This window comes from Crinia signifera, chromosome 8 (genome assembly GCF_055691185.1).
Source record: "Crinia signifera chromosome 8, ASM5569118v1, whole genome shotgun sequence".
NCBI lineage: Eukaryota > Metazoa > Chordata > Amphibia > Anura > Myobatrachidae > Crinia > Crinia signifera.
Window position 1 is genome coordinate 113612822 of NC_139224.1, and position 14443 is coordinate 113627264.

Sequence of the window (14443 nt, forward strand, 5' to 3'; positions counted from 1 at the left end):
AAGCCTATGGGGGGCCCGGGGCACTTTAGACAGGGGGCCCCCCTTGCACATGTCATTACTGGCCACAAACTGCATGGGAGAATAGTACATATTGGTGAATGGGTAACTGCATGGGATATATATATATATACTCTCTCTCTATATATATATATATATATATATATATATATATATATATACACACACATATACATACTGTACATGCAAAATGAAAAGCCTGTGTTTGTCCCTTTGCACTTTACTCTGTAGGACTGTAGTAGACCTCCCAGACTCAGTGCTGCTTCTGATTAAAAATCCTCCCATGACTTGGCTGCTGCTGCTCTCCTCCATGGGCCTGAGAAGCATGTAATGAGCTCCACCATCCAGAGCTCAGCACAAACCTCAGCCTTTGCCCTCTTGTGAAAAGTGTCATGGGACTTAGTCAGTCAGTGTGCCTTGGCACCTGATGCTCAGCAAAGAGGTGGGCCCTAGGGTACTGACCCCCCCCCCCCCCCCTTTGCCCCCCCCCCCCCTTTAATCCAGCCCTGCTATAGTGAACAGATTGGAAAAGGCTTATGACATGAACCTCAAATGTAGACAATGTAACGGCTGGTTCTGCGGTTATGGGTTGATAGGAGTAACTGGCGGACAGATGGACCATAACACCACCACCTTGTCAAATGCCAGGCTGGGGTGTGTGTGAATGTGAGGCCCCCAGCAGAGAGAGAAGTAGTGTCAAGGGGGAGGGGGGATCCAGGTTTCTGTAATGGCTAGGGGATTCAGGTAGTTGGAGATAAAGAGGTCATGGGTGGGGACCAAGTTGTAACATACAGATCTGGTATTCCAGAGGGTACAGGAGAGACACATCCTTGCTGCCCTCTGGGATCAACATCTTGACCATCGTGACTGTGCTTCCACCAGAATGCCTCTGCCTGTCAATCAAACTATACTTCACTGCGATCACAGGACCCGTTCTACACGTGTGCAGAACATAAGCAGGTTCCAGATAATTGCGAAATTGCTGTATTAATCGCATAAGAGATCAGTACTGAATAGGGCCACTGTCCCTAGTTTTTGATTGTTAGAGCTATTTATGCTATAAAAAGTGCTGTATTTGTCATCTGTTTCTTTTTTATGCTCACTTAATAATTTAAAGACACTGGAGAATAATTCATTGCATTAAATATTTAGGTAACTGAATTCTGTGATGAAAGTAACCATAATATTGAGGCTCCAAATCTGCAAAATGAAAAATGTAGTTACAAAAGCACATGGGAAGTTATCATGAACTCCACCGATATAATTTCCACTCCTCCAAGACCTGGATTCAGCATTCCTGATCCGACCTTCACTCTGCTGCAGCCTTCTGAAAGAATACTGACTTTAGTGCTCGATGTCTCAGGAAGTATGGGAAGCGTAAGTGTTCTCTATGTATAATGTATAAAATGCTCAATGTATTATTATTATTCACAGTTTCTTACTGTATATAGCGCATACATATTCTGCAGCACTATACAGAGAGTACAGTATTTGAACATTCGCATCAGTCCCTGCCCCAGTGGAGCTTACAATCTATATTCCCTACCACATATACACGCACACAGACATTCTTGGGTTAATTTTGTTTCGAGCCAATTAACCTACCAGTATATTTTTGGATTGTGGGAGGAAATCGGATGTACCCAGCGTAAACCCACGCAAGTACGGGAAGAATATACAAACTCTGCACAGTTAGAGCAATGGTGGGAATCGAACCCATGACCTCAGTGCTGTAAGGTAGTAATGCTAACCATTACACCATCCGTACTGCCTCTGCACGTCTATATAACATGGTTACCTACCTGACCCTCTCCTTCAGGGAGAAAATATTCTGTTCCTGGACTTCCCTGGTAATGTATGATTGCCATCACCTGTGGTGAGCTTGGTAATTGATAAGAAAGGTGTCTCACCACAGGTGCTGGCAATCATACATTACCAGCGAAGTCCAGGAACAGAGCATTATCTCCCTGAAGGAAAGGGTCAGGTAGGCAACCATGCTATATACTGTACATATGAAGTGACTAAATAACTCACCCAAATCTAACTCTCTCTACACGTGTAAAATGTGCCCCACCTGCAGTGCACATAGGCCCTTATTCTGGTTCACTCTCAAGGACAAATTCCTTCTCAAATGGACAAAACCATGTGCACTACAGGTGGGGCAGATGTAATATGTGCAGAGAGATTTAGATTTGGGTGAGTTCAGGGCCGGTGCAAGGCACCGGAGCGCCCCAGGCGAGTCGGGGTGGGGGCGCCCCGGTGCCGGGGGGGGGGGGGGTACCTGTCCTGCGGCACTGTGTATTTAAATCTGGCGGCGGAGGCAGTGGGGGTCCCTGCAGTCCATTAGAAATCACGAGCGCTATCCGCCAGCGCTTCTAGTGTGAAAACACTGGCAGCACGCTGATTGGCTGAGATCAGCGTGCGCCGTGCTGCCAGAGTTTTCATACTAGAAGCGCTTCCGCATAGCCCGGCGGATAGCGCTCGTGATTTTTAATGGACTGCAGGGACCCCCGCTGCCTCCACCGCCAGATTTAAATACACAGCGCCGTAGGACAGGTAACCGGGCGGCAATGCCTAGATTTGCCTAGTGGTGGCGTCGGCCCTGGGTGAGTTATTTTGTTTCTGTGCAGGGAAAATACTGACTGCTTTATTTTTACACTGTAATATAGATCTCACTTTGAAGTAAAACCCCACCCAAATCTAATTCTCTCTGCCCCACCTGCAGTGCACATGGTTTTGTCCATTTGAGAATGAATTTGACTTTGTGAGATAACCAGCATCACCCTCATAGTTTTTCCCATTAGAGAAAGATTTTGCTGCTGGGATCCATGCTGCATCAGGTCTTGACTACGGTAATTAGTGCACATAGATTTGGTGACTTAGCAGACAGGAACAAATAATCCAGCCCACTATTACAAAGTACCATAGCCCTAATTAGTCTAGATTTTAGAGGTAGGTACTTAAATAAATGATATTCTAATTTGTGTATCTATTTTTGCAATTTTGTGAATCATACCTGAATACCTCCCAACATGACCCTCTCCAGGAGGGACACAATGGCCCTTATTCTGATCGGTGCGGATATAGCCGCGTGCATTCGGCCCGCCGATGTTTTGTGTCTGCGCATGTGCAGAGGCGTCTCTGCGCATGTGCGAGCGGGGCGTACGGCCAAATCCCGCATGATATGTGAACACTCCGAACAGGGGGTGGAGAGGGGCGTGAAGGGCTATTTGGGCTCATTACCATATGCATACGCCCCGCGTTTCGTGGGAGTTCCCATGAAAACGCAGGGCGTACGTATGGTAATGCGGCCGTGACGCACGTGTAGGGGGCGGACATATGACATCGCCGGATGCCAGCTGCCCTCCCAGATCCCTGCTTTTGCACGGAAAAATGTCCGTGTGGTCTGAGGTTGCGAGTGCTGGTGGAGCACTCGGTCCTGCATTCGATGGTCTGCGACCATCGAATGATGGGGGAGGTTCCCTTAGATGGAGGAGGCGTATTCCGTGAAAAATACACGTACGGTCCGTTCGGACAGCTTCTTACCGCGTACGGACGGAGTTGGCGATCCGTATGGAAGGCGGGGTTTCGCACGCACGGTCCTGGCCGCATAATCGGCTCCGGCCGCACCGATCAGAATAAGGGCCAATGTTCTGTTCCTGGACTTCCCTCTTAATGTATGATTGCCATCAACTGTTTTAAACAGGTTAATGATAAGAAAGGTGTATCACCACAGGTGATGGAAATCATAAATTAAGAGTAAAGTCCAAGAATAGAGCAATGTGTCCCTCCTGGAAAGGGTCATGTTGGGAGGTATGTACCTGTCAGTTTGTCAACCAAAAAAGTCCCAGTATAGAATGAGGCAACTCATTTAAACGGCTCTGTTGCTTACAGTTTAATAAATAAATATATAATACAAAACAAGGACATGGGAATAACAGAAAATATAAAAAGTACAAAAGACATCCTGGGCTGGCTGACTTTAAGCTATTGTAGGCAAAGCACCATAATCCAGTCGTCATCGAATAGTAATAATCAACCCTAAACTTGTTAACAACAAGCAAATGGGCTGCAAAAATCAGCATGTCCCCATGTCAGCCAGTACTGTGCTAAAAGTAAAAGGTGCTTAGTTTCTCCTTTTCATCAGCGACCAGAGATGGTCGTTGATGAAAAGGAACCTCTGCCGTCGGTTCTTTTATTTACTGTGTGTTGCAATCAGCAGGGTCAATGGCTGGAGAGGCACTGGTTAGTAATATCACAAGCCAGATTACTACACATAAAAAAATATTAGATTAATACAAATATTATTTTATTATATAGAATAATAGAAAGTTTATATTATAACATATATATATATATATATATATATATATATATATATATATATATATATATATATATATATATATTGTATTATTATTATAATTTTTGTAGTAAAAATGGGAGTATGACAGGTAAAGTTTTGCCTCTCCTGCTTGTGGCTACTGTTCATTATATTTGGATAACTGCAACTGCAAAGTCTTCATTTCCATTTTCTAATCCTTAGATTGAGCCCTATCAATATATCTCCCCCGTGTGTACGCACCTTCAGAGCAGCCGCTTTATATTTAGCTGCAATCTCACCGACGTCCATGAAATCATAAGCTATTACATAAACCACCATGTCACACAATTAAAAAGTTAATTATCATGGTCTGTTGTCCAAATGGAAAATAATATACCGATTTTTTTTCTTTATATTCCATTATATTTAAAAGGGAAAAGGAACCTCACTCGCAGTCACATTGATCGAATACAAAGGTTACATACCATTTTCATGTTGGCAGCTTTTTTGGTCAAGTCCTGGTACTTGCTCATTTGCTTTATTCACTTAAAGTTTGCATACCCTCACTATCCACGTCGGCGTGAAGTTGAGAATAGAATAGTGTGGCGAGCGCAGCGAGCCACCGAGCCCGAAGCGTGGCGAGGGGACGCGGATACGTTCACAGGTAAACGCGTCCCTTCGCGGGCTTCACAGGTATCCGCATCCCCTCGCGGGGCTCGCATGCGATTTTTTTGCCCGCATGCGATGCGACCGACGCAATTTTTTTACCTGCGATGCCCAAGATCATGATCGGTGTGGCCGTGCTAGGAAACAAGTACCGGGTGATCTAATGATTTGGAGAAAGAGAATAGCTGGCAGTTTTAAAAAACATTTTTCATTTTATACATGACATGTATACAAAGGCAATGCGTTGAATATGGTGAGTGGCCGGCGCAGGGGTTAAACAGCGAAGGTTGCTTGTTTTCGGCGATCCCCGCCATTTAACCCCGTCGCCGGCCGCATTGAATACGGACCAATGAGTCTGCAGATGCATACAGGTATCTCAGCCAAATAGGCGACATTAAAAGGATTAGGATTTGTTAATTATTTATTAATTCATTAATTTATTTATTTATTTATTAATCTACATTTACAGGTTGAGTATCCTTTCTCCGTTATCTAAATAATACAGAAAATCATACTTTCCAGAAAGTGGGGGAAAAAAAATTCTTGCTAAAAATCTACTGTGGACATCTGTAACAGCACTACTGGGGACATGATATATAACTGGCACTAAATATGTGCAAGAAAAGTATTGCTTGTCATTCAAATTCAGTGCCTGAGCTGGTACACAAACTTTGTTTCATGTTTTGAAACCTTGTTTTATGCACAAATAAAATATATTTGTGTGTATTTCATGTGTTTGATGTGCTTGTACAACATAAATGCAAAATACAGTATCTCAAGATACATAATTGAAATATAAAAATATCCTGAAATACAGAATAATATGTTATCCAAAATTCTTCTGGTCCCAAGCATTTTGGATAAGCAGAGCCAGATTAAGGTCTAAATGGGCCTGGAGCTGAAAATGATCAAGGGCCTATTACAGTATGTGCAATAATAGGTGTTGTGGCCAGCACCTAATAATGTGGGGGGCTTGGCCAGTGTTCTGGTTGGGTGGTCTGCTCATGGGTGTGTCTCTATTTGTGTAACTACTTTCAACTAATTACATATGCCTGGAAAAGGCAGGGGGCTGGAAGTGGAAAAATGCAGGGAGATATATTGGCGGGTGCCCTCCAAAGGTGCACTCACAGGATGCTGATGTCCTCAAAATTTACACCATAATGCCCATTGCATGTTAAGCCACACAGCATAATGTCCATTACGTACAGTATTATGCCAAACACCATAATGCCTATTAAAAATTATGCTACATAAGTGCTGCTTACCTATATGCTAATTGCCAGGGGTTCCATGCTCATTGACAGGGGTTCCATGCTCATTGTCATGTGGTATTGCATGCTCATTGCCAAGGGGGAATACTTGCTTGCGGTAACTGGGTGACAGCCGTCGCCGGGCAGAAATGATAGCCATTGACAGCCGGACAGAGAGCAGAAGGCTGCCTGGCTGTTTTCAGAGCAATGCAGGTCCCGGCTATTTGAAATAATACCCCTTTCACACCAGAAAATGCAGGGATTTACCCGGGCTGGCCCCTATTACACCAGCCTAGTTCCTGCATTTTCTGGTGTGATGAGAGAAAATAACCCCCCTCCCCTTTAAACAACCAGCTATATCTTTGGAACCAACTGACCCATTTACATGTGGGCTTCGAATGATTTTCAAATGATTTTGGTCCTGTGAAACTGGGCCATTTGGTTCCAGAGAAATCTGTCCTCAAACAACATGAACAGCCATAAAATTACATTTCAGAAATGAAAAAATCGGTTTACCCGCAATATCTCTGGAAACAAAGAACCCATATGGACCAACTTGGTATCAGATTGAAGGTCCAGCAATTTGGGTTAGACTGAGATCAACCTCGAGCTTCTGTGATGCCGCTGGAACCAGGTGGGGTCGGAATTAGCGGGTCTCATGTTATCCTATGGGGAAAATGTTCCAGCTTTGCCTGGCGGTATCTCCTGTTCCCGGGTGGGGGTGTGTGTGTGGGGGGGGGGGGGGGGTGGCTAGCAACGCGGGGCTGGGCTTGTTGGAAAGCCCTGACACTCAGCTACAAAATGGGCCTATTTGGAGAGTGGGCCTGGAGCTGTAGCTTCATCAGGCCCATTGTTAATCCGGCCCTGTGGATAAGGGATTCTCAACCTGTAGTGCTTTTATACAGCCTTTTTCAGAGGATTTGCTCCCTGCTCTTTCTGTAGCCACTTTCCAAGCAAAATAACTATTAATATCTATCTATCTATCTATCTATATATGTGAGGTTCACTTAAATGGTATCGTTTTGGAAGCTTCCATGTATGGGTGATTATGTGATTTTCTTTAATAGTTATTACGCTATTGATGTAACCCAGCTGTGCTATGTTCTGGTTTGCATTGAATTGGACATTAAACATTATATATTAGATTTTATGGTGTGATTATCAATACATGCCAGGCTCCAGGCTGACATATTGTTTTTGTATACCTATCACTACTGTACATGGCTTACTGTTAAATAAATATATAGTGAATAATTTCCAAAATATCATTGGTATTTGTAATTCTGTTCTCAAAATAATATTTCATTCACTAATTTCAGAATAATCGCATTGAACGGTTGTACCAGGCGGCAGATGTTTTCCTTATTCAAATCATCGAGACAAATTCTTTTGTTGGAATGGTCACGTTTTCAAACTCTGCATCAGTCAGTTCCCAATTAGTCCAAATAAGAAGTGATGCAGAACGCAAGCAGCTAAAAGCTCTACTTCCAACAATAGCAAATGGAGGAACACATATATGTGAAGGGATCCTGAAAGGTATTGAGGTAATATAAATGTATTGCATTATACGCCTGTGCGACTGAGTCCAGATTCCATTGAAATGATTTTTACATATGGCACAAGTCATCGCAGGTGATGCATAGCCAGAGGCTTACTCTGTGCCTGCGATGAAAACAGCCATATTCGGGCTGGAGCTGATGTCACAAACCCTCCCCTAAGCTGGCTTGGCACGCCTGCATTTTCCACGACACTCCCAGCCTTTCCTAGACACACCTAGCATTTTTTGCGTGCACGTCTGCATTGTTCTTAGTGGGTACGCAAAAGTCATGTGATGCAATTAAAATGTAAATATCACGGTCTTTTCTCTTTTCAAACAGAGCAGGGTATATTTAAACAGTTCACAGTTCAGGGTTGTCACGGCAATTACCTTTCTTTCCTTATTCTCCTCTGCTCTCTCCTGCACTATCTTCATATCAATTACATCAGCTTAAAGCGGTGCAGCATTTCAATTCAGCATGACTCTCCTATGCAGCATAAACAATGCGGTTGCAGCAATACAAACATATTTACTTCAGTGGTGAAAACAGCATAATCAATGATGGGGCAGCATTCCATCACCTACCCTCGCAGTTTTCTAGGAATCAGTAATGCATCTGTTGCACTCTGAGATGTGTCTTCTCTAGCTTATTCCATGGGATCTCCTCCAGACGCTTCTAAAGGTGCGTACACACGTACAGATTTTCTGTCTGATCTATCTGGTGGGAACAAAAACCTGGAAATGTATGGGAGCAACTGACAATCAAAAATTTCCACCCAAATGCAGGAAAACAGAAAAAAAATACATGCTTTGATAAATTTGTTATATCAGAATGTTTAAACAATTTGTCTGACTGATCACTGTCTGTTTTCAAGTGTTTGGGAACAATTTTTTGATTGTCACTTGCTCCCATACATTTCCAGGTTTTTGTTCCCACCAGATAGATCAGACAGAAAATCTGTATGTGTGTACGCACCTTAACATGGGGACCTCAGCCTAGCGTGGTTTTCCTTACCACTTACCCATGACGTCCTGCTTCCAAAGACTCACATCTCCTTTTCTACTGTCAGGATACCCCTTGAAAGTGGGGATCCCCTGTTCTGCTGAAGCCTTCCTCCTTGTTGCTGCTATCTCCCACATGCTGCTGTCCTCCTTCTCTTTGACTTGGGGGTTGTGGACTGCCATGCCTGTTATACACAGCCCCAGGCCTAGCCTCCATTGCTCGACTCTAGCCAGTGTTCATCTTGTCTTCTGAGTGTCCTGTGTGTTCTGTCCCTGTTTCTCTGTTCTAAGGTTTTTTTTCCTGTCCTAAAATCCTCACATCCTGTCCATCCCCCTTACACCCCGTTCTCACTGCTAGGCAAATTCCCGGGTCTGCCATGTTGACCCCGTTTGTATTTTAACAATTTAACAGTGTCAACCTGTGCAAAATTCCCGGGTCTCCAACCCTGCTTTTTACCCGTGTTTCAGATCTGGGTATGCAGACACGGATTGGCCCGTTCACACTGCAAAACAAAAACTGTGTTAAAAGGCATATTACCGGGTAGAACTGCTTCACCTTGGAATTTGCCTTAGCAGTGAGAACGGGGGTCCATCACTGCAGTTCCCGGCATTAAAATGCCGGGTAAAAGCCGGGTATTTTACACAAGCAGCGTGAACACGGTATTACCTGTCCTCAAATTTTCACATGCTATCCATCCCTGGCAACCTCAGGAATGTGGTTCTGCAAGTTAATAAAATTCCCCCACTAATTGATAAGAATCAACTGGCTTTTTGAAACTTTTTAATATCTCTTAACGCCTGCCATCCCTGCAGCTCACCATAAGGCTCCATTATCACATTAGCACTCCCATTAAATGGCCAGTTACCAAGCCCAGATGCATACTTCCTGTCACTCTCCTTGCGAACATCCAGTGATCAGAAAAAGTTTGCAGGAGTTCATCACAGCCAGGTAAGCGCGCACGCATTGCATCCCATATGCATGCGCACTTCATCTATAATTGGCCACCATGTGAATTCACAGACATGCGTTCAGGTCTGAACCGGAACCAAAGTCTTGCAAGCATTTCCCCCCATTAAATGAAAAGTTCATCATTTAGAAAATAACCATGCACATTCAAATAATGACTGTTTTTTCCATTTAAATGTTACCTGAATTGGTTCAGATTTTAAAAATGTATTTTTATTGTTTTTTATGTTAAGTAATTGCATATTTTCCACATATTGCTATATCTCTATTCTCTTTGCTGTGATGGTTGCCCAGGTAAATCAAAGACACTCTGGTTCAGCAGCTGGCACTGAAATTCTATTACTATCAGATGGAGAAGACAATTATGACACCACACTTTGTTTCCCTCAAATACTTAGCAGTGGAGTAGTAATTCATGTCATATTCCTGGGATTTAATGAAGACAAAAACCTTAAAGAAATTGCAGAAGTTACAGGTACATTTTCACACTTTTCCAAATAGTTTAAAGGACCATATACACTGGGTGATTTTGCCCAGCGTGTATGGACAACAAGGATGTGGCAAATCGCTGGGCTGAAAATCGCAACTTTTGCCCTTCTGAGCGATTTTTCCTGAGGAGGATGACTTTCCATAGCACGACGCTATGGAAAGACGTCCACCCTGTTTGGTAATACCAGCAGATGAGCGGTGGCCACCAGCGATGGTGCGGGAACTCGCATCAGCAATCACCGCTTATCGCTGCCCCGTACACACTGGGCGGCTTTTGAGCTGAAAGCCGCTCAAATGAGGAAACCGAGCTGCTTTCAGCTCAAAATCGCCGAGTGTGCATAGTATATAGGCCTTAAGTATAAAACTTATTTATAGGAAGGATTAAGGGCCTAATTCAGACCTTATCGCTCATCTGCAAATTACTGCCAGTAGTTAGCCACTACCCAGACAGTGTGAAAACTGATACAGGCTGATCGAGGCTGGACGCTTCCCCTAAAATGCCTGGGCACTCCTTCGTTTTTCTGACACTCCCTGAAAACGGACGGTTATCACATCCAAACACTGGCTTTCTGTAAGTTAAATTGTGAGTGGATTGCAATTAGATATTTTTGCTATTTCATTTGTCATTTGGGCTTGCAATGATACATATGCAGGTTTAGTTGTTCCGGTAATCGCATGGACAGCATTCAGGTCTGAATATCCCCTTAAGTCTTAGCTTAGAATGTATATAATTATAGTTTGTTTTGTTAACCACATCTCCTCCTTCCCTGTTCCTATTATCCCAGCTAACTCTGCCCTCCCCTGCTTTCCTATTGGCTCCGAGTCACATGCTCCATTGTGTACACACAGCCTTGGATGTTTAACCCCTTACCGCCGCAGCCTGTTTTTGCCTTCCTGACAGAGCCCTTTTTTTCAAATCTGACATGTATCACTTTATGTGGGTATAACTTTTTATTGCTTTTACTTATCCCAGTGATTTTGAGATTGTTTTCTCGTGACACATTGTACTTTAAGTTAGTGGTAAATTTTGGTCGATACAGTCTGTTTTTTTTTGTGAAAAATACCAAAATGTCATAAAAAATTGGAAAATTTTGCAATTTGCAAAATGTTAAATTTTCTGCTTGTGAGACAAATAATCATACCACTCAAAATAGTTAATAACTAACAAAGACCATATGTCTACTTTATGTTTCCATCATTATTTCAACCTCCTTTTATTTTTTTTGGACACTAGGGGGCAGCAGAGACAAAATTATACACAGAACACCGAAAACGCTGCAATTGGCTGTTCACATTTGAACAGCCAATCGCAGCGATCGCCGATGGTGGGGGCATCGCTGCCCCCCCTGGGCCACGAGGGAAGATGTCTGCTGTCAGGGACAGCAGCCATCGTCCCTCTGTCACCGCGTCTATAGACGCAGTGTCAGTTTAAAGTCATGACGTACATTTATGCCATGCGTCGGGAAGTACATCCCGGCCATGACGTAAATGTACGTCAAATGTCGGGAAGGGGTTAATTCACTCCTTTCCTATGGCAGTCATTGCGTTGTTCTTTTTGAAACAGCTCAAAGCTAAAACCAAACGCTGAGTATCCATGTGATAGCAATTAATGATTGTGTGTCATGAACTATATGTTCTAAAGTGATTCACCTTTTTTATATCCATTTAATGTAATAATATTAAATTGTTTTTAATATTTTTTGAGAACCTGTATTGTCAACTTCTTTACAGCCAGCGCTGGCACATCTTTCTATTTATGGTTTATAGTTATGATGCTTTATATTAGTCCAGTGTACTCATAGTGTGCTTGGCAACATGTTGCTGAAAATGTGATTGCTGACACTGTGATTGATGGCAATCATAAGAATCAAAAGAGGGCACAAATGAGGTTCAAAGAGAAAGTAAGTCATTGCTAGATTGAGTAGTACATGCCCTTCCCACTAAACTCCACACAGGCATAAGCATTCATCCACACTTACACCACTTATCTATGAAATAATGACGCGTACAACTGAATTGGGCTTAAAGGGGACGGCTTATTTATTTTGAGCAGGGGGGCCTATTTGAAACAAACTAAAATTTTACATCCCTGCTCTAACTAAGGTGGCGGGCAACAATGGATGATGTAGTCCTTTGCTTGGACTTTACCAATTGCAAGCTCGAGGGGGGAGTGCGTCACTTACGCCGACCACTGCAGTGCGTGCTTGCTGTCGCTCGATGCATCTTTATGGCAATAAAACACATCAGCTGGTAAAATAAAAAAGTAATGAAAATAATAAACTCCGGATCCAAGGGCCTCCTGCCCTTTTGCCTAGGACCGGCCAACTGCCAGCGTCCTCGGCAACAGAAAACTTTATATGCAGACTTTTCCCAAAGGGCCATCTGCCCTTAAGGCCAGGGGTTGACCATCTGCCTCTGCCCCTGACTTCGCATATATCACTAAGGCAGAGCTCACCACTCTGCCCGATCCAGATAAATTTGGGCCACCAGCCCTGACACACAAAATGTCCGCAAAACTTTGCCTATCCGAAGTAAAATGATTGTTAAGGTCCAGAATTGGGCCCACCTGGATCGGTGATGCCCACATCTCGACACCAACCACCAGCTACCTGTAAATACCGCTAGAAATTAAACTACCGCTCTTTCTGCCAAAATAAGCCGACAACAATTAATTAGTAAAACCGCTAAAGAAAATTTCCTATAACTAAAATTTCAACTAATAATTGGGGCGGGAGGGAGGGCAACGACTCAAGAAGAAAGAGGCAGAAACTGCTGGAAGCAGGGATCATCTATCCAACAATCCACACCTCTGACTTCAAACCAGCCTATCAACATTCTTTATGCAAATCAAGCCACCTGCCAATCAAGCAAGCCAAGCCCCAGCCCAACTCCAGTGTGCAAGCTAAGGATTACTGCTAAAACCTGGTGAGTTTATGCTGCTTTCAGTCAGACAAGCTGCCTTCTACAGTCTTTCTATAAGTGGCCATTGGCACAGAAGAAGTCATGTAGTGAGAGGGGATTGACAGAGAGCGATTCACCTTTTTTATATCCATTTAATGTAATAATATTAAATTGTTTTTTATATTTTTTGAGAACCATGTATTGTCAACTTCTTTACAGCCAGCGCTGGCACATTTTTCTTTTTATTCTTTCTCAATATTAGGGCCTGACAAACCCTCTGCCAGCAGCTGTTGATCGTGCACTACACTTTATTTTCTCTTTATTTCATAACTGTAAACCATACTTAAAGATATTATGGCTGCCCTATCGGGGAGGAGGCACCCAGATTGGCATGGCGGGAGTAATACAGGGGCCTGATGGAGGGGGGTGATGCTGGGTGAGTGGCAGGGCATGGGACATGTCTGCAAAATCTCACCATCAAGGACCCAGACTTACAGGCATTGTGAGGCATCCCATTGGAATTGCTATGCGCTCTATGTTAATGCAGAAGCGGCCACCCCCCACTTCCTCCACCACAAATTTTGGCACTCCTATTCAGCTAAAAATCTGTACTCAAACCTCAGCTCACTGCCCTAGCAGTGCTAGAAATGGCGGCAGCAGCATCAATCACATCCACGGCTCTCACAGGATCTCCTCTTCCCAGCCCTACCTCAATGATGCCAGCAATCCCAGCAGGCAATGCTGCTCCCACAGTTCCCGGGAGGGATATCATAAGACCTTGCACGGCCCCATCCCAGTGCAATCTATTGTGCCAGGGTTACATCCCACCAGGATCCAGCGCTCTAGGCTGCAGCCTAATCAGCCTATTGGTTAATCAGGCCCTGGCTATGTAAAAACGTCACACAAGCAGCCTATGCTAATTAAAATTATATTCAGCATGCCTATATTCAATGCTATACATAGCGATGCGATAAAGAGCTATTTTCATGGGAAATTGCACAAAAAGACACCGGCCTTGGTCAACACTTAATACTAGGCATGAGTAGAATGGCTGTTTAACATGCCTGCAGCAATAATGAGAGAGGACATATCTGTACATTTGCAAGATATGTAGTTTGCAAATGTATAGTTTAATATTGTATAACAAGATAAGCTATGGCATTTCCCATATAATATACATATGGTCTAATATGGATAGGAAATAATCAATGACAAAGATAGGGAAGGTTACCCCATACAATAGAAGGGAACCGAAAGCCAAGAGATTCGCAAGCTTCCCATTTGAAATT

General features: G+C 43.5%; 1 protein-coding gene across 1 annotated transcript in view; it reads left to right on the forward strand.

Moving 5' to 3' along the window:
* Nucleotides 1–14443, forward strand: part of LOC146027274 (calcium-activated chloride channel regulator 1-like) — a 57009-nt gene that overhangs the window by 12917 nt on the left and 29649 nt on the right. The window contains exons 6-8 of the mRNA XM_083158214.1: nucleotides 1171–1395; nucleotides 7578–7802; nucleotides 10059–10239. Of these exons, the coding sequence (XP_083014340.1) occupies nucleotides 1171–1395; nucleotides 7578–7802; nucleotides 10059–10239 (631 nt within the window). The remainder of the gene's footprint in view (nucleotides 1–1170; nucleotides 1396–7577; nucleotides 7803–10058; nucleotides 10240–14443) is intronic.